The sequence below is a fragment of the Sylvia atricapilla genome, chromosome 9 (assembly GCF_009819655.1).
Source record: "Sylvia atricapilla isolate bSylAtr1 chromosome 9, bSylAtr1.pri, whole genome shotgun sequence".
NCBI lineage: Eukaryota > Metazoa > Chordata > Aves > Passeriformes > Sylviidae > Sylvia > Sylvia atricapilla.
Window position 1 is genome coordinate 20847545 of NC_089148.1, and position 20694 is coordinate 20868238.

Below are 20694 nucleotides of genomic sequence, written 5' to 3' on the forward strand. Positions count from 1 at the left end.
CAGGCACTTCTTAACTGCTTCCTTCACGTTATTTTATTTCAGTGATTTAAATTTTCTGTGACATGTTTTGGCACTCAAAAAATTTTGTGAAAACCTAAATATTCCTGCTGCGAATGCTCTGTGTGTAAGCTCCTCTTAAATCTTCCTGTTTATTTTATTTTTCAACCCTAACAGCCAATGTTACTAATCACCTTTAGGATCATGGACTAATAAAAATATTGCGTAGTGCAAAGACTACATCCCAAGCTCTTATGACCCCATGGGATATGCTTACTTGTATAAAGGAAAGACTACGGATTTTTTAATCCTTTCACCCTATTTACAAAGCAAATCCAGACTTTAAATGCTCAGAGAACTGGGAAGACCATAGCCACGTGCATGGACTGCACTGTGATTTTGCAGGCACGCCATACAAAATTTACTGACTAAACAGAGCGCTTGGTGAGCCACTTAACACATTGTTAAATACCATCAGCTTTCTCTGCTTAACACTCAGGATTCCATTTTTTAAAATATTGATTTAATTTTTTGTCTCTACAGTATGTTCTTTACCAGAGCCGGCAGTTTACAAGCAGCAGTAACAGAGGAAAAGAGCCTCCACCCAAATATTTTTTAACCAATTCCTCAAAACGTACGTGCCAAAATTGGATGGAAAAAATCTGTTATTTAAACAAGACTGCAAGAGTAACACTTTTGTGCTGCTTATCCTCCTCATCTCTCCACAAACCAACTCCTTTTTAGACTTTCCTGAAAGCAGTAAAGCTGCAGCTCAGCACAGCAGGATGAACTGGGCTGCAGAACCGGCCGGGAGCCACTGTGGGCACAGCACTTCTGGGCAGGCTGCAGTGGCACCCTGAGGGCTTCCAGCAAATGACAGAAATTTGCAATTTGAGCTGTAAACTTCTTTGGGTAGGTGAAGGGATGTAATTTGATCTTTCTTTTGCACAGTGGAAATGCACGCAGGTTGGCAAGGCTAGGTTCAGGCCCTGAGATTTGGGAACACTCCACAAAAACACATGCTGCAATCAGGCTTCCAGCCTCATAAATATCTGTTTTACAATTACAAAGTGACAGCTGTGAAAATTTATCAAAATGTTGTCTCCATTTCCTTTTATATTGTCTTGGAAGGAATGCTGTGATAAATTTAATTCTGTTTAAATTTGAAGAGCTCTGGACTGTGTTTTTCCTGAAACTGGCACCTGGTATTTTTTGACTGTCCAAAACATTTGCTTCACTCACAATGCTTGAGAGAACAAATATGCACAACATTGACACTTACTCTGCAATATGGCAATACTCTTACCTCTTAATGTCTAAAAATACTCATGCAAATATATCAGAATTCATCGGCTAATAATTGCATTTTAAAATTAATTCCACATGTGAGACACTGATCATGCTTTCACACCATGTTTCAATCAAAATATAAATTCTACAGGCAAAAGGGAACAGCAGCTACAGCAACTTTCAGCAGAGAGTTCACCCTCTGGAGCTCATTTCCACAGGAAAACAAAATTGTCTTGATGCAGAAACTGAAATACGGTTCTTATGAAGCAATAAATCTATTGCACCTCTGTGAATTGTGTCATAGGCAACACAAGCTTAGAACTGCTTCTAATTAAAAGCCTTTTCTGACTGAAGGAATTTCGGTTTTTAAAGTGATCATTTACCATTTCAGATATCTTTACTAAGGAGCTGTCTTTTGTGAGTCAATAACTACAACATCTGAATAACTCAGGGAAAAACCACTGAGGCTTGCTCCCCTCAAGTGCCCATAAAGAATATTATGCACAAGAAATATAGGAACAAATTAGAAAGCAGCACAGTAAACACCCAAATTCTTGTCCTGCTGATACGCAGCCAAACTATCGGCTCCTGCACAGCAAGACCATTCAGTGACGAAAACAGAGTCTTGCTCACGTGTCTCCAGTGTGCCTGTGTCTCACAGGTACAACCCACCAGCACTCTGCTGCTGCAGAGCCATGGGCTTCACTCTGCTCAAGCCAGGCTTTGTGCAGAATTCAACCGAGGCCATGTCTTGACATGCAATAATTGAAGGCCCACAGGATCAGAGCTCTGGACTTCAGCGAAAAACAGCAGCATTTAACTAAACACATCTACTGGTTTCCACAAGAAGCCATGACACTGATTAGTCAAACAAAGTCAATGAATAGAACTCAGGCGGAAACAGAAGTGGATACACAAAATCAAAACCTGCACACAATTCCCACTGAAACTTATGGGACATGAGGACAGAGCAATGAGACAAAATTTGATCTATTGTTGTTGGCTGTGTACAACTTAAATGAATCATGACATCAATTATTAATAAATTGATATATACTTTATTATGCACAAGAGACTAAGATGACATGACACTGTGGTTATCAAAACTGTACAACTATGCATTTCCACAAGGCTCTGAAATACTGAATGCAATATGAAATACAAATGCGGTGTTCAGACTGGCCACAGGTATTAGCAAGTAAATTTTTCCCATTCTTTGATTTTTAAAAAAAATCTGGCATTTGCACCTAGACGAAATATACTTATTTATTCAAAGGTAAGAATATTGTGTTTGGGACTGGCAGGAGAAGATCTGATAACGCAGTGAACATCCCAATGAATGACAAATAACAACAGGACACAACAGTCACCTCACACGAAGGGCTGCCAGCACAACCAACAGTACAGTCTTCTTGTGAAGCATGAGGTAGATATACATAACAGATAGAACATACAGGAGAGAGCAGGGGTTAGGAGAGAGGTTAGGAGAGAGCAGGGGGAAGGTTACAATCATCACCATCTACAGACAATTTGCAAAATCTTTTTCCATGATGCTACAAAAATAGCCTAACACAGAAAGATCTGATCTCTTGAAACACAATGTCCAAAACCGAATACTGTAAAAGGTTAGTTAGATGACACATGACAGAACAAGCAGTCAACTTTGGAGTTTAAGTATGCTTCTAATAGCTTTTACAGGCAGAAGGTGTCCATTTTAAGCCCAATCCTCCCATTCATACATAAGAAGTTCCTTCACAGTTGATTCCATCATGCCGAAATGAACCACTGACTGCATCCATCCAAACCCCTGCTTTCACACCCTCTGCTGGGACAGGAGAGTCTCACTGGCCTTCCAACCCCACAGGGCTCTGTCTTGTGAGTGCAGCATGGTGAAACCACATGGGACAGAGGTGGCAATCAGTGCCTCAGCAGTTATGCATTCAGGAGCTGCCACACCACACTCAGAGACTGGCAGTGGAGACAAATGGCTGCTATAGAACAAGAGCCTAGAGGTGTTTCAGGCTCTGAGCTGTGGGCAGCTTAACAGCTGCTGCAAAGTTCTACACATTTCTGTAATAAAGTTATTCACTGGGAATGCTTGGGTTTGGTTCTCTCTCTTTATTGAAGCAGAAATGGCTCTTCCATCTGCTAAGCAATCATGTGCCATTTTTGTAAACTCTAACAGACAATTAACTGAGGTGTATTAAAAATGCTGAATTAAATAGTTGAGTATACCAAGTGCAGTTAGTTTAAACTGTATTTCACACACAAGTCAACAAATCAAATCTTTGACCTTCATATATTTTTGGTTTATCCAATGGTAACTATAAATCTGTAGATTATTCTAGAATTAAATTTTTGATAAAAAGATTGATAATGCAGCATGTTTCTCTCAAAAAATATACAATTATCTATTTTACATAGAATTTTTCAACCTGTCCATCCCAACAACCAAATCTAGTACTTCCTATGAGAAACTACTTAATAAAATATCTGAGGAAGGAAAGGGTTAAAACAGGGAAAGGCATTTACAAAATATGTAAATTTCACAGTAATTGAAATAAAACATTTCATATAGAGTAACTTACATTTATCTAAAACATTTAAATATATCTTTATACAGAAATTTGATGTAGTAAAATATAGCTATGATTGAAGTTAAAGACTCTAGTCTTCTTTGAAGACATCTTTAAAGACTTTACACATAGAATATGCTTTAACAATACATTCTGCTGAAGGTTAGGCAAAGCGCTTTCTTTTCAACCACACAGGTAGCACATTCATCCTCCTGATGCCTTGGAGCAGAGCCAGTCCTGCACACCCCTCTGCATGGGGTAACTTCCTTACATGACACCCTGTCCACGTCACCAGGACTGCTCACTGGCCTGATAACATCAAATATTTTTGCATGTGCAACTCTAAGGCCCCTCCGCCTGCATGGGCACTGAGACCAGCCCTGGTGTACAGAGTCGAGCATGTGCTTCCAATAATGAGGACAAGGTGTGCAGTTACCCCTTTGCACAGGTGTTTGCAGGATTGGCAACAGATTTGATTTAAAGTGAGTAACACTCTGCCTGATCCTGGGCACTTAAATCTATTGCATATGTTGCACTTGGACAATCCTGGCATCAGCAAGGTACAAGTATAGAATCAGCAAGAAATCTGCAGCTCAGATTTCAGAGCAGACTATCACTCGAGTGTAATGAAGTCTCCTCCTCCCTTGCAGAACACAGGTAACCTTCGCCACAACTAATGAAAATTATTCATCTAATTTTTAGAGGAAAACAATGCGCTTTCTTCCTCAAAGAAGGATCAGTAGAACACATTACAAAGTGGCAAGTAACAGTCAAACAATTACATGACAAAAGTGTCTTTTTCTGCTTTTCATTTTGCATCAATTTGAAAGTCAATATAAGGCAATGACACTAAAAAATAGTGACAATTAGTACCCTTCTGCCATTTCCATATTCTGATACTACTTTGGGACTATCCAATCATAACATTCATACAACAGTTTGACACAAACAATTGCACAGCTATTTTCAGAGAATAGCAAACAACAGGCACTACTGTACATTCCTCGTGCCTCAAACTCATCTCTTATTTCAAAGAGAATTTAGGCTAGTTAAAAGATTAGAACCAAATCAGCTTCTTTAGCTCCTCTAGCTACCTATTATAACTGAAAAGACAGTTTTAAATTATATATATATATATTTATGGATTATATGTTTATGTATGGAAGGAATGCTGTGCTAATTCCCAATTGGTAAAGTGGTTAGGTTGTGTATACCTTGATATTTATCTATCTGCATAAAGACATTGCCATTAAAGGTACACACCCATCTATCTTAGTGCACAAGACCATTCTTTGTCTTTATGTTTGTGTGTGCCTGTATTTGGTATAGCGGATCAAAAAATCTCTAATGAAAGAGCTTTGGCCCATAAGACAAGAGGGAATGTTAAGAGTGTGCTCATTTCCAATTACCAAATCAATGAGTATTATAACAAAAACACCTGGAACAAACCTGAAGCTGCAAACACAACAGGAAAGCAAATGAGATGCTGTAGCTGTAAGCTGAACAAAACAAAGATTATTCAAAAGAGGCTAAATGTAGCTGAATAATAAAATACCATTTACCAAGGAGATCTGACATTGATACTTTCTTGCTCAGACAAACAGAAATCCTTTGACCTAAGATCATCTTTGTTCTGCTTATCTTATGTAGTGATAGGACAAGGAGTAATGTCTTTAAACTGAAATAGGGCAGGTTTAGATTAGACATTAGGAAAAAACTCTTTACTGCGAGGGTGGTGAGGCACTGAACAGGTTGCCCAGAGAAGTTGTGGATATCCCATCTCTAGAAGTATTCAAAGGCACACTGGACGGGGCTTGAGCAACCTGGTCTAGTGGAAGGTGTCCCTGCCCATGGCAGAGGGTTGGAACTACATGATCTTTAAGGTCCCTTCCAACCCAAACCATTCTGTGATTCTATGACTGAATTCCCTTAATGAATACCTTGTGTCAATGAGAAGGTTCAGGGAAAGGAAAATATCATATAGACAAAGCAGCATTTTTCCAAACTGGCATAGATTTCACATTGAGGGCCCACAGACCCCTAGAACAGGTTGCAGTACTGTAAAATTAGTAGCTTTGTCACATGTAGCATAACATGCTAACAAGATCCAACAGGCTGTGTTCACTCATGCATTGTGTGCTCATATACACACTCACACACACAGTGGCTTCCCCAAAAGAAAATCAGTCTTTTTTTTTTTCTTGTTTTTGTTCCCCCCATAGAAAAATCCCTCCTCATTTTTTTCAGAAGCAACCAAACCAATCCTTTTAACGCTAAGAAGCTGCAGTCTGATGACCCCACACAGTCCTGTCTGGGTTAGGTGGCACTGCTGCTGGAGCAGGGGGTGCTCTGTGTGCTGCCAATGCTGTGTGCTGCACTGCTGTTCTCCGAGGCTGGCGGCAATGTAGGGACCTGCTGTCTTCCCGCTGTTTCCCCTGAGGGACAGGCAAGAGAAAAAGTGGGGTCAGGACAAGGGAAACTGAAAATGTTGTCATAGAAAACAACAATCCATTTCTTCCCAGTCTTCCTCTTCTGGCCGTCTGTTTTCCCATGCAATTAATATATTGGGTAACAGACCTTAATTGAAGTATCACTGAAAATGTTACTAGACTTTGGCACCTAAGCATTGCTGTGCACATGGGGAAAACAACAGTGCTCTTTCCTTAAGCATTTTACAAGCAGCTGATGGAAACTGCCAGGATCAACACTGTCTATCTTCTGCTGTCAGCTGTCACTCAAAATGGGTCCTATTACACAACTCAGACACTTTATAGCTTTGCTGTTTCCAGGAAAAAGGCCAGGAAATGTAGACTTTGGTTTTAATGCCATATTTACTAAAAGTGTAGTTCAAGACAATGTTCTTCAACCAGCTGGATACCACATATCCCGAGACACAGCCAGTTTTCTTCATGAAAAACAACAGGCTACCCTGAAAGCTTGACTTGATTTACTCCTAATACAACATGCAGGAAGTATTCCTACAGCTACCAGAGTATGTGCACCACTTACAACCTGTAGTGAGAACATGTCTCACCATTTCTCATTAACTGTTTACTGACAATAAATTAAAACCCCTTCACTATTTAAATTGCCAAGTCAAGCACTTGGGGTCTTCTCACACCGTTCTGCACCTGTGGCTGGGATTGAAGGGAAAAATCCAGCTGTCAACTAAGCATGAAAGCAATAATTGTGCCATTTAATGCCTAAAAGATCATAATAAGACCACATAGGAAACCATAACTGTGGCATTTTTAAAGTTACAGTGCTCAAGTCTGTAACCTTAGTGATATTACAAAATAGTCGCTTCAAAACAGATGGCAAGACTTAAGTTTATATAATGTGCACTGTAGCTGCTCCCTCCCTTGAGCTCATCTCCAGGATGTGAACCTGTGATCCCAGAGCAGTAACAGTCACAGTGCTGTTGCCTGTTACTGCCTGAGCTGCAGACCTGCCGTGGCAGCCAGCACCAGCACGGCTGCTTTCCCAGAGAAGGAGCAAAATGGAAATGATTTGTGGGCTCATGGGCAGAGCAGTTAGGAATAATCAGAGGCTAGCACATCTACTGCATATGAGCTTATGGTGATGCAGCTCTCCTGCTCCACATTATCCTGTGTTAGCCAAAACTTGATGCCGTGGGTCAGGTCTGCACACTCCAATTTTTCTTCCATGTTCAGGATTTGGTAGAGATCCCGCTTCGGTGACAGGCAGAAGGCACATCCTGCACACAGAGGGTTACAGTGCAAGGACGAGCCAGCTTCCTCCCACAGGAGCTGCTCTGGCACATCCCCATGCCCTGTGTGCTGCTGCCCAGCTGCCAGAGCCCGAGCTTCTCGGAATGCGGCTGCAGAGGAAATGCGCCTTTAACGCTTTGTGTCTCAGGCCACAATATATCCTTCTGCAGGCAGCTCAGTACTCAGAGGTCTGCTGCAAACAAACAAGGGAGGTCTGAGGATTTCTCACAGCAGAGGTTGCAAGTGCTCTGTGTAATGGAGACCAGCAGATTTGCTGCTAGTTCAAGCCACAGCTGAAGTGCACTTAAGGCCCCACAACACACAGCTCTTGCCTGACACCCCCACTGTTTTAGGAATTGGGGAGGAAAGAAGGGACAGGACAGGACAGAAAAAAACAACAAACTAAACTACTAAACCACACTGCCCAGGAGGCCAAAAAGAGTGTAAGGATCTTGTTTTTAAATTCACCATTCAGTCCAGCATTTTACTCTTGTGACCAGATTTTGAGTCTGTTTTTCCCAGTGGAAGGAGTAACTATTGTAGCTTATCCACGAGCCACGGATTTCTGCTCATAGGCAGCAGATCAGAATCTACCCCCAGTCATCTGCAAATAAATCAAGTTTCAGCTTTACCTTGCTTTGGAAATGCCTTTGTAACCCCCCAGAATAAACAGCATCAAATCAAAGTACGTGTCATGGTGCTGTACAGGCTTTCATAAGCCTTGTTTGGATGTTTCTTCCCCTCCTGACTTGCTCCCTTCTCCTCCCGTTGTTTGTGTACATGTCTTCCTTCCTTTTGTACTACAGGATATATTTATAAGGGGAGTGATAAGCAAACTCCCTTTCATTAAAACCAAACAAGCGAGCACAAAGATCAGAGAGCGGCGAGGGGGCTGCAGCCCCCAGCCCTGCCACAGGAGCCGCTCGGGCGGCATTGGAGGGCGGCCGCTGCGCTCCCCTGGCGGGGCCCCCGCCTCTCCCTGCAGCGCCGCGCTCACCCATTTTACAAACCACATGGTTACACACGGCTTCGGCCAGCCTCGGCACATCAATACGATCTGTATGCATTTAAACACAAAGTCATTTATAAGCCAAACACGTGTTGTTTTAATTTGACGGCAAAGCGAAAGCACAGTGCCGCAGTCTCCAGCAAGCCCAATGGCTCACGCTCCCCTCCTGGCTCCTCTGGAAAGTGTCCTAGGAGGCACCCTCCCTTCTGTTTGGGTTGGAAGACCCCTTCCTTCCCCTGTAATGGCCTCTGCAGCACCTCATTTCTAGAGCACATCAGCAGCTCTGATGCACCACAATCGCTTCTTGAACAACAACAAATTCTCAATGTTCTCAAGAAAAAAGAAAATCCAAATTACAGTGATGTTATGAACACACAGCCTAGCAACTACATCTGGACCGGCTGACTTTTCCTGTATTTTATTTCCTCAACACCTAGCTAAACCGTAGCAAAGCCTTTTTGAAAAGAGTATTCAAGAAAAGGATGTAAAGAAATGTAAACGATCACTGAAGAGGCATTCTCCATCTGTCTTTTTCATGTAAACAGCTTCATGTATCTCATGTTACCAAACCAAAACTGCTCAGAACGGACACATCTCATCTATTGACAGTAAACAAGCTTTTACCCATCTGAACGCGACAACATGCACTTTATTATTCACACTTAGGAAAGCTGCCAGTTGTACTCCCTGTCCAGGAAGTCTGAATGTTTGCTTTTCTATCTCCATTTGCCAAATATAATTGGTTGCTATGTCAGTTTACTTTAAATCAGATCCCATAAAAAAAGGGAGAAGTGGGGGAGGAGGGACACTTTTAACTTCTCAGATTTTGGAACACTTTATCCTCTTAACTTGCAACACTGCCTGAAGAAGGGAAGCGCACTTCCTAAGAGAATGCCGGGATGGATGTTTCCTTTAACACACTTTAAAAGGTTTAACAGTCTCATTAACTAATCAGGCTTGTGCCTGTCTCTCCTAAACATACTCAGTGATCCTTACTGAGACATATATTACATTGATACATATTTATATGGTTAAATTATGAAGAGTTTCTGCATTCATGCACACTGGAAAATTTTTGCTTCTTTACAAGACCCCTAGGTAAACGGGGTCAATTGCGGCAAATTAAATCTGGTACTTCCCTTAGTACTTGGGTCCTCTCCAGCAGCACTAACACCTTTCAAGCCCATTAACTGACCAGAGAATGGGTTAAAAGAAGAGTCTTTTTGCAGACACGTTAGCTGAAATTCCTCCTCTGTTGTTCTGATATTAGCTTTCCCCTCTCTCTTCTCTTACTACCCGTGTATCATAGGACATCTCTACTCAATGCTGAATTGCTTCAGAAAATCTAGAATTTTCTAAAGCACAGCTGTGATGCTTTGGCAGAAATGTTTCATGACTGAAATTAGCAAAAGCCCTACATGACAACACAACAATCCTTGCTCAATATCTGGAGATGAAATTCTACTTATTTTGTAGTTCCTTTCTGCTATCACTTGCTTGAGGTTTTAGTGCTAATGGCCTATCAAGACGAATAGAAGAGCTCATTCATGTAACACTTTCTTTGTTAGCAGCAGAGACATACTGATAAAAGTGTATCAGCAAATCTTACTACTGGCAAAAAGGTGGCCTTTTGCTATATTGCACACAGCACTACAGCAACAAAAATAACTTACTTCACACATCCCAAGCTGCCATTCTAAACAGAGTTTTAGAATGAACTCACTTTTTCCAACCTTTTGTCTAAATCATGTGTTGGAAACCCAGTAGTACTTACAACAAAAGATGAGATTTCAGAACACAATTCAGCAATGCATAAATTCTCTAACGTCAAAAGACAGCCACTCTGTAGATGAAATTTAGATTTTTTTTTCTTCCCCTCCTCAAGTTAATAAAAGCCTGCAGTGAGCTCTAAAATGTTTCCACTGCAGCTGGATTATCTTCTCTGCCACAGCAGTTATCCTCTAAGAGACACTGTCTGCCAGAGCCTTTGCTACACCCTGCTGCAAGTTATGCTTTGTAGATCCAAGACATTATGCACAGAAAAATTTTGTGCACAGGAACATAGGTGCACTCTCACAGTCCTTTCAAAATCTGAACCAGGAAACTTCCTCAATAATTTTTATCATTTCTGTGATTCTCTAATCTGATCTTACAGTGTCCCCTTTCTTTCTTGTATTGATTTACTACTTTTTGTCTGGCCTTTTTCTCCACTTATTTTGATCTTTTAAAGATGAAACCCAGAGCAGCTGCCCTCTCCACTATGTGGATGTGGTCACCATGACTGATGTACCTTGCTAACAGAATTCTGTTAATGGGATTAGTCCAAATTCTACTGTTGCTGAAGGATTTATCATGTTGGCTTCCCAGTGTTCCTTGAGTAGTGACACACAACACGTGTCTGTAGATGGTTCTGTATGTGGATACAGATTGAACTTCCAAAAATGCAGGACCAAAGGTATTAATTTAACAATTAGTTGGGGGTTTTCTTGCTAATAAAGATTACCAGTATGAGAATTACTTAACTTCCCATTTACTCACTGAAATAGCACTTACTTTTCTTCCACAATGTTTAGTATTTATATGAGACAGAATTTTATACATACTATCACAACCCTTGAATTTTCCATGTTTGCTTCAATTCCAAATAAGTTTCATACACAGCTGATGCACTGAGAAGTACTAAACTGCTTATACAAAATTTTTACACTGCCGACTGGAAAAAATGCCATGGTTTTTATTTCCAAATTAACGTAAGCTCCTAGGTCATAATATTTACAGAAGCTCTGACCCAACAGGGATGGATTCTCACTCCTAAATAGCTTCCATGAGGTTTTAGGTGCCAGAAAAAAAACAACTGCAGTGGGCTATAGGCAAATTTCAATGTTCTAGAGCTGCACAGGCTTGGAGCTAATGAGCTCACATTTTTCCACCTCTTGGCAAGGTCTCGTGAGGTCAAAAGTGGAAGTAGCTGGGAGCCCAGAATACTCTAAGGATCCTGAGATACCCCATAAACCACAAGCAGCCAAGGTCACATGCTGAAAATCAAGGCTCCATCAGTGTCCAGTCCTTGTCTGGAGCATGCAACAGAAAGCTCCCCAAATGCCCTTTTCTTTCAATACATTATTCCATTTTTGCTGATTTAGTTTAGCATGGGAAAAAAAATCTAAGGAGACACTGAAACATTATCTGTGCATAGATGTTGCATCAATTCAGACACATTCCTAAGTATTTGGCTGCACACATTTAAAATTACACGTGACTTCTAGCAATTGAAAATAGTAGTTGGAGAATGAAGGAATAAATAATTGTGGCAAAAATTCTTTGTAATCAAGACCCCCAAAAATTTTTCAAGTCAAGTTATGCTCAGAATATGTCTGTTTAGATAAAGCATTCCCTTCCTAATCATTTGGCCCACTTCTTGTACACATCAGCCTAATGTAGTAACTGCAAAAAAATTTTTTTAAAAAGTAGTATGGGAAACAAAAGGGATCCATTAACTGAAATATTAACTAACTTTGAAATACAGAGATGTTACTAATGGTAATACACAAGCCAGAAATACTCAGTTTTACTTATGTCCCAGGTGAATTTTCAAGACTTCTGTTTAAAATCACTCAAGCAAATTTTAAACCATAACACATAACATCTCCCTTTAGGGAAGAGCAGGTATCACTCGGCTGATACACAACAGAGGCTCATGGGAGGAGTTGCTGGAAAACTCCTGAGTAAGAAGAGAGCAAGAAAATGAAAAGCCCAGGATGAGCAGAGGTGGCTCCCTTGCCCTCCCTGCCCCATGCAGTGGTGCAGAGCCATACCTGTGCGCGAGTAGATGAACCAGAGCGCTCCGGTCAGCAGGGCTCCGATCACAAACGCCGCAAAGGCGATGCCCACCACGGTCAGCGTGTCCAGCCCGTACAGCACAGCTGCTCAGGGAAACACACACAACACAGGCACTTCTTAGTTTCAGAGGCAGACACCATTTTACAAAAATTCACCCTTACTCTTTCATGGAAGAGCTTTTTAAAATTTCATAGTTAACCAAGCACCATTTTGAGAAAGAGACTGGCAGATTTGCATCAAGGAAATGAAAGTGATGCTTTCAGCGTGGCTTCACTCCAACCAACTGTTCCACATCACAAAGTAAAACTCCAGCTCAGCATACCCAAATCTGGAAAATGTTGCAAAAATTAAGCATTTTCAGTTGGCTGCTAATAACTTGCGTTCAATCAAGTATTCATTCATCTTTAAAGTGTCTTTAAAAGGCTGAGATGTCTGGCAAAAATGCTTTTCACTTAAATGGCCTAACATTCAAACAAACTTTCCCCTACATCTCCTCAAGCTCAGTCTGAAATCTAGGCGGAGAACGGAACTGCTGTTAAGAGGGAAGACACGCCAGCAAAAAGTCAGTGAAAACATAAATAGAAACAATTGTTTTTCACATTTGGCAATGCTTTCAATAACTGAAATTAACTCCAGATCACAAAAATAGAAGCACATACATACGTAAATCACTTTCTAGGGGAGAGGCCCTTTTGTAGGACCATTTCAAGGGTAACAGCATTTGGTTCCTGGATGTATTGCCCCCCAGTGCTAATCATCCGAATGGAATTTTTTTTTGCCTTTGTGGTTTTTTTTTTTTTGGTAATTAGAACTACTAAAAAGTTAATAATCACTGAGCAATCTTTTGGGGAAATTTCTTCTTAAAAAACTGATTTCTAGTTTTAGTATTTTTAATCTCCCAGTGCAGAAAATTGCTTAGGCTAGTTAGTAACATTTTACTGACTATGCTGGCCAGGAAATGAGCTGACTGGATCTTAGTAGTATCTTTCAGTGGAATTTTCAGTTCTGAGAACACAACCAACACCCTCACTTTACACATCCTGCATCCAGCAGATGTCCCTAAGGACATCCCTCATCCTCTTTTGATAAAAGTCTTCTCCAGCAGCTCCTGTTGGCAAGGGCCTTCAGGACCCATTTCTGGGTGCTTGTGAGCTAGTTTGCATATACAACACCTGACAGATAGAGAAAAACCTTCCAAGACACTTTTTCTGTGAGACTGTTTCTGGTTCCTCTGGCTACTTCTAGTCATTCAAATGCAAACACAAAAGTCTAAACTCAACTGTTTTTTCCACCAGGCACAAGTCAGTGTCCTCTCCTCTTAGGAAGAAACACAGTAGAGGGGAAAAAAGTTGCATGGAGAAGTGGCACAAGCATAACTGCTCACTGCCTTTGCTATTTTGAACAAATTTAGTCTTGAAGACACAGAGACAGGAGCAGAAGAAAAACCTTCTTCACTCCCTCTCTAAATCTCCCTTTTATCCATTTATTCTTGCTTTTGGCTGCACATCATCTGCACCTTCCTGTTTATTTTCTTCCAGTGCTGCTTCTCTCCTTTTCCGGGTCATTAACAGACCCTGATTAATTCACTACACTACCATTAAAACCAAAGAAATGAATCCATATCAAGGCAGTGACATCATCTAAACACAGCCTTTTAAGCGCTGGTGCTGGAGCACCTGGGGCTGTGGTGCAGGACAGGAGTGAGGCTGAAATAGGACACAGGTAGGGCACAGAAACTCTGTGGGACGGCACTAACACTGCTCTAACACTGATGTTGGGAAGCAGTGGCATCAGCAGAGAGGGGGACACACACACACCAGCACGTGAACTTGCTAAGGCTGAGACTCTCAGTGGTGTTTACCCAAACCTGATTTTCACATACACAAAGGGTCACAGTCCTCCTCTGAACACTGATGAGAACACCTCATTCACCAGTACAGTCAATTCTGTTCTGTCTCTGAATTAAACATGCACACACTCAGAAAGTTAGAAGAGAGCTTTCTTAATTTATCTAATGCCTTGCAGACAAACGTTTAAAGATTGAAAGAGATTGTTGTAAGAGTTACTTACGTGGCTGTCTCACGTTTGGCTTTGGAAGGGAAGGATCTAATTTAAAACAAAGAAAATATACAAAGCATTAATCAGATAGAGTTCCACATGCAGCCTACAAATTATGCAGGTTCTGATCTGACAGAAAGGCATTAGCTGTAATTTTTACAAACCATGAATTTCAGGAAAAGAAGACCAAATTCAGTTATCTCACTCATCTCAGAAAAGTTCTATTCATATATTAATTACTCCTCAAGGGACTCTATCTAGAGTATAGCTCATGTACTGTATATTTTGTTGGCAAATACACTGCAACCTTTCCCAAATCAGATGCCATCAGGCAAGACCCACAGTAACTCTGGTTACCCCTATGTGGAACTCAAAGTTCAGGTTGGGAAGGAACAAAGATTGTATTAAGGTGATTGCATCCATCTGACCACTCACTAATCATAAATATAACAGCACACTAAATCACACACAAAAGCAAACGTTCACTAAAGGATAGTGAGCTTTATAGCATAATACAAACTGCTCTGTCCAAATTGCATGAGTATGTGTTGATTCACTCATTTTCCTGAGTCCTACATGGTACTCTGTCTTGGAAGTTCTGTGGGGCTTGGGTTTGTTTTTTTTGTTGTTGGGTTTTTTTGTTTGTTTGTTTGGTTGGTTTTTTTTTTTTGGGAGGGGCGAAGGGGTTTTACAAAACTTATTATTATATATAAGAAAACATCAAAGGTATTGCGCAAAGATGAAAGCTATTATTCTAGGCAAGAATACCAAATATCATCATGCTAGTGATAAAGATATCACTCTATAACAGAAAGACAAGTAAAAAAATGTTTAAAAAATGAAGAATTTCCCCTCCTTTTTCTTAATTGGCCTCTCTTATTTTTCTCCAAGAATGCCACCTAAGCAGAAGAGCTAGAAATTCTGGCTTCAGACCCAGGGTCCTGTTTGGTTAGCTGCAGTTTGGTTCTGGATTGCCCAGCAACTCAGGGATTTCATTTATATTCAGGCATATCTGAGTGTGATCAGTGCAATAGATGTAAAAGGATTTGATAAGACTGTGCTTCAATACATGTTTTTGTATCTTTAGCAACTGGAAAAAAATAGTTTAATTAATTTCTATGCAAACATAACAACCCAAAAATACCGAAAATAAATACATTCATTTATTTAAAGCGTTCTTAAATAAGACTATGCTTTTAACTTCTAAAACCCAGACGGCAGCACCAAACTTCCAGCAATGTCCTTTAGACCATTAGTCCCTGAGACACATGTACCTACAAAAACCAAAAAACCATTTTATTCTTAAACTGTGTTATTGTGTCTTGTTTTAATACTTGAGTATCTCTTGCAGAGTATCTTTTGGTAGATGATAGGAAACAGGTGAGGACATAGAGGGGTGTGTGGGGTGGTCCATGCACAAATAATCTGGAAAATTATCAAGTGCATCAAGTGCACGTAACAGCAACCGTATAACTGAATGTAAGATCTGCAAGGAGGGCTGGATTGAAATCGAGGAGCACTGAAAAGTACAAACATGGGTAAGGGCACTATCAGATTGTCCAAACACTCCACTGGCATTTCCCAAGTGGCAAGAAAATGCCTTCTGAGCTGAGGGGAAAATGAATTTTCCATGCTATTTCTATCACTGGCGTCTCTACAGAGAATATGAAATCAGCTAATGATAAGCTCTGTAGCTTATTATCAGTTCTCTTCAGTCATCCAGCTCTTACATGTATTTTATTGTGACCTGCTCAGAGCAATTTAGAAGCAGTGAGAATCACTGAGGTCTACAAAAACATCTAATTTAAAAACAAGTGCTGCCAGCCTTTAGAATTATCATAATTTTCTATGCCTGTGTAGGATAAAGGCACTTTTTAGTTACCCTTTTGACCTTTTTTCTATGACCTCTTTTTGCTGTAAAAATAATAATTAAAAGTTTCCATACTTAGCAATAATCTGAACAACACTGGTAGAGTTTTTTTCCACAGAACATGTATCTCCTAGCATATGAATGGCCATCCACATGCTTTTCATGGGAGTGGGGGAGAGCACCGGGAAATGCAGGAATGCAGAGGGAATGTATGTGGCATGGAGTTAGGTTTTAAGTAGGCGAATCCAGGAATGGCTGGGACAAGGAATTCTGCCAATCTGTATATTCTAGAGCATGTGGGTTTATTGCAAGGGTCGTGGGTAAAAGGGCCTTGCCTTCAGCCACCAGCCTGGGCTGGAGGGAAGTCCCAAAGAGGGAGGGAGAAAGAACAGGAGGGTGTGGGCTGAGTGGGAAGGGAGAGAGAGAGCAAAGTGGCAGGGGAAAGACAGCAGGAGAGAGTAAGAGCAGGGGGAAGAGGAAGGGTAAGAGAGGGAGGTCCTTGTTACAATACATTATATCTCTTTTTGTGATGAATATTCTAATTTTCAGTGACCAACTAACACAAGACACAAAATCCTATAGAATCTACATACAGCCTATAAGAACTACTATATTACCATATTGTGTTATATTTTAAACTCTAAAAACTACTCTTTAAACTTCTGTTTTGCTACACTGACCTTTGGATCCCTTAGCCAGCAGAAAGGGTTCTGCTGAATCAGAAGGGATTTTCCTTCAGCTAGCTAGACTATTGTTTTCAGGTTATATAGTAACTAAGACTTAGTATCCTACAACTCAAAGTAAGCTTTCATTTTTATCCCCATTATAGGTTTCATATTTTCAGAATCCTTTGCTAAGTAATCATATTTATAAGGTTTCCCTGATTCATCCTCCCCAACAGTTTTAAACACTTCCATTGAGATCTACTGCAAATTCTCATTTAGATATAGTACTGTCTAATACAGGCAATGACAGTTATAAGCTTGTTTGAAGAAAAAAAAACACCTTTGCAATGACCAGTTTGTTCTGACTTTTGAAATGTCAAGCACATGACTTTCACATATGGCTTGATGAGCAGAACCAGGGGCAGTACCTCACATAGAGTGGTTTGCAACAGTGAAAGCTGTTTCTGTTCACATAAAAGAAAATGAAGAACACCACCTCTCAGAGGTAAATTCTGCTGTTCAATAATGTGATGTAATTTCTGCTCCAAATCTTAGGCTCACATATTGGCCAACAACGGCATTTGGCTTTAAGAAAAAGGTTTTGATTCACTGCAGAACAACTGCATACCAGCAAAGCTACATTGTTAATGTGCCACTTTGTATTATGTCTGAAAGCTGGATACGCTGGGGAGATTTCCACAAAGCATCTCACAATTATACTAAATCACCCACAATGCAACAAAATACTCTCTCACACTGTTGTCTTGTAACTAATCTTTATAAATTTAGCTTGTCTTTGCACACTGAGACCTTGTGCCTCTGACAAAGACAACATTCTGAGTGGAGCCCAAGATGGGAGCTGTGCACAATGCTCCACACATCATAAGGACAAGAGAGCTGAAGTACGAGTCTGTTTATTGAAAGCCGAATTTCAGTTGCAGGATTTACCCATTCCCAATAGAAAACCTACTGAAATAATATGAGAGCTGAGCAAAATGAAAGTCCAGAGTCAGGCCCAAAGCACAGTTTTAATTGTAACAGCAACAGATCAAATACTTGGCTTTAATTCATAGTGGATTTGATCTGTATTAACAATTTTGATAAAAACCCTCCAAACGAAGTATGAGCTGACTTGCATAGTTAGACAGAGTTGTTGCCTATGTCTCCTAGCAATGCTGTATTTGAACTTTAAGTTGTTCAAAGACTAACAGCATGCACTGGAAAACAGAGGTTAAAGGACTTCTGATCCCCTCCTTTTGATGCTCCCTGAAAAGCATTCCAGAGGTCAAAGAGCCTTTGGACACTATCAGAAGATTCTGATGTGTATGAGAGGCCACTGAAGCTTCTTATGAAACTTCAGTGCAAATACAAAAAGATAAATGCACATATTTTCTTCCAGGACTGCATCAAAACGTGACTGATGCTATTGTCAGAGTGATCTACTAAAAAAACTTTCAAATTAAACAAAACTGAAAACAGTTCTTACTTCCCATCACTCACAGGGCATATCCTTAAACTAGAATAAGGTCTCATGATGCTGTTTGGCATTATCTCATAATGCACTTCAGCCTCTTCAACTCCTTCAACCAGTTCCTAACCACCTTTTTTTTTTTTTTTTTCCAAGAAAGATCACATATTCAAACAAGTCCCACCAAAGTGGAGCCCCTTTATGCATACTATCCTTTGTTCTTCACAGTTTAAGAATCTAGTAAGTCCCCAGGGGCACCTCTTTGCCTTACAAACTTATCAGGCTTTAACATACTCAATACTTTGCAATTCTATTGTTGTTATTAATAAATTTATATTTACAAGCACAATAAATAAAGGACATAGCAGGGAGCAGAACACTGCCTTTGATCTCTGGGCAACATGAAATTGCTTCAAGTTCTACTGCTACATTCATACTTCCAAAAACCATGTTATTTTGTACTACTTTGAGTATTCCTCTCTCAATGCTCGGCAAAGCCACACATCCAGAGAACAATAATAGTGGTTAAAAAATGGCTATGACTTGGCCTGATGACTGCTGCCAGGGAAATGTCCTAACAAATTACATCTTACAGACACAGTACCACCACAAGATTATAAAATGTCACATACTCGTAGCACTCCCTCATTTCAAGTGGCTGTATGTTACACAATATTTTATATAAATATATATATATATATATATATATAGCATTATTCAACAGGTCAAGCTCATTTTTATACCTTCTTGTTTTCCTTCATGTGTTATTACAACAAGGGGCTTGGTGAAGGTTTTCTTGTTGTGCATCATGGCCAAGATCATATCCACGTTGAGAGAGGTGCAAGCTTCATCAGGAGGAATGCACTGGAGGGCAAAGAACAGAGTGAGAGGTCAGAGTCCCCTGTCTGCCAGGACAACTGTGCCAGTGGCACAGCTGCCTCATAACCAGTTTTTCCCTATACAATTTACTAAAAACAGAGAACCTCCAAACAATCCTCTCTTTTGTAGCAACCAGATTACGATACTGTCCAATATGGTGCATGTCGTTGGAAATTAAAGCTGACATTGTTTGTGCTTTGCACATGCATAGAAAAGATAAACTAGAACCACTTGTGCAAAAAAAAGCAATTTCTATTTGTAGCCGCCTATTGAAATTTAAGCAGCAACTGCAAATTATGTAGTCAAAATGCACAGCATAATAACTCTAAGCAATTAAAATCCTGAGCCTAGAGATATCACGTTCATTAGACAATTCCATAGAAAACTATTTATTACCTTCAGAGTTCAGATGATAAAAATACATTGTTCTCATCTAAATCAGTAGTTTTGATAAATTTAATGAATTACTGACCTTTGGCAGTCCTTGAGTATCTTTGTCTTTATTCGTACACAAAGTCAACTCGCAGTGAAGAAAGAGCAGTGAGATGTTGAACATTGGTTTGAACACAAAGCTAAATCTTTTTCTGTCCTTCTGTGCATGCGGTATTGGAAAATTCTCAATACTGTAGAATTTAACAGATTCATCTTTAGGACAAATGTTTTCTATAATGGTATAGTCAGACATTCTATCTGGATTTGAGAACGGGGAAACAAAGCACGTTTGAATAGCAAAGCCCAACGATCTGTCAGCTTTAGTCACAGACACCTGCATTAAAGAAAGAGACAGTAAGATCTCAGAAATGACATTTTTAGTTCACATTTCATTAATATTTTCAACAATTTTTAAGCAGTTTTCCAGTACCATTTCCAATCTGAAATATTTTGAAGGCTAGATGTTAGGAGTAAACTGTCAAACTGAGAGACAGAAAATCTGTGGTTTCAAAATCAGCAGCCGTTTAATAGCATAACCATGCATAAATACAACAATCCCTTACCTTTCTGAAAGCAGATGAACCCCACCCCCAGATAAGACACACAGTTATGTGTCTGCCACCTGAGATGGCACTGCCTCCGTCAGACACACAGGCTATAGCAGAGCTCTATTGAAATCAATCACTAATTCCATGGGTTTGTATATGTTTAAAATTATAATGAAAATAGGGGGAAAAAAAATAAAGCAACAGACACAACAGAGAATCCACCCCCAGCCAAGACAGGAATGCAAAGGCAGAGAGGAGGTCATGATCTGACGTGTGGGTGGCATGCCTGGACTGGAGGGGCTGAGGGAGTCTCCTAAAAAGCCGTAATTTC

At 40.2% G+C, this 20694-nt stretch overlaps 1 protein-coding gene across 2 annotated transcripts in view; it reads right to left on the bottom strand.

Moving 5' to 3' along the window:
* Nucleotides 1-6079: 6079 nt before the first annotated feature.
* Nucleotides 6080-20694, bottom strand: part of TGFBR3 (transforming growth factor beta receptor 3) — a 112124-nt gene continuing 97509 nt past the window's right edge. For both annotated transcript variants that reach the window (XM_066325197.1, XM_066325196.1), the window contains exons 13-17: nt 19856-20149; nt 19248-19368; nt 14514-14549; nt 12419-12526; nt 6080-6298 (exon numbers count right to left, since the gene is read on the bottom strand). In XM_066325197.1, the coding sequence (XP_066181294.1) occupies nt 6180-6298; nt 12419-12526; nt 14514-14549; nt 19248-19368; nt 19856-20149 (678 nt within the window). In that variant the 3' untranslated portion in view covers nt 6080-6179. The remainder of the gene's footprint in view (nt 6299-12418; nt 12527-14513; nt 14550-19247; nt 19369-19855; nt 20150-20694) is intronic.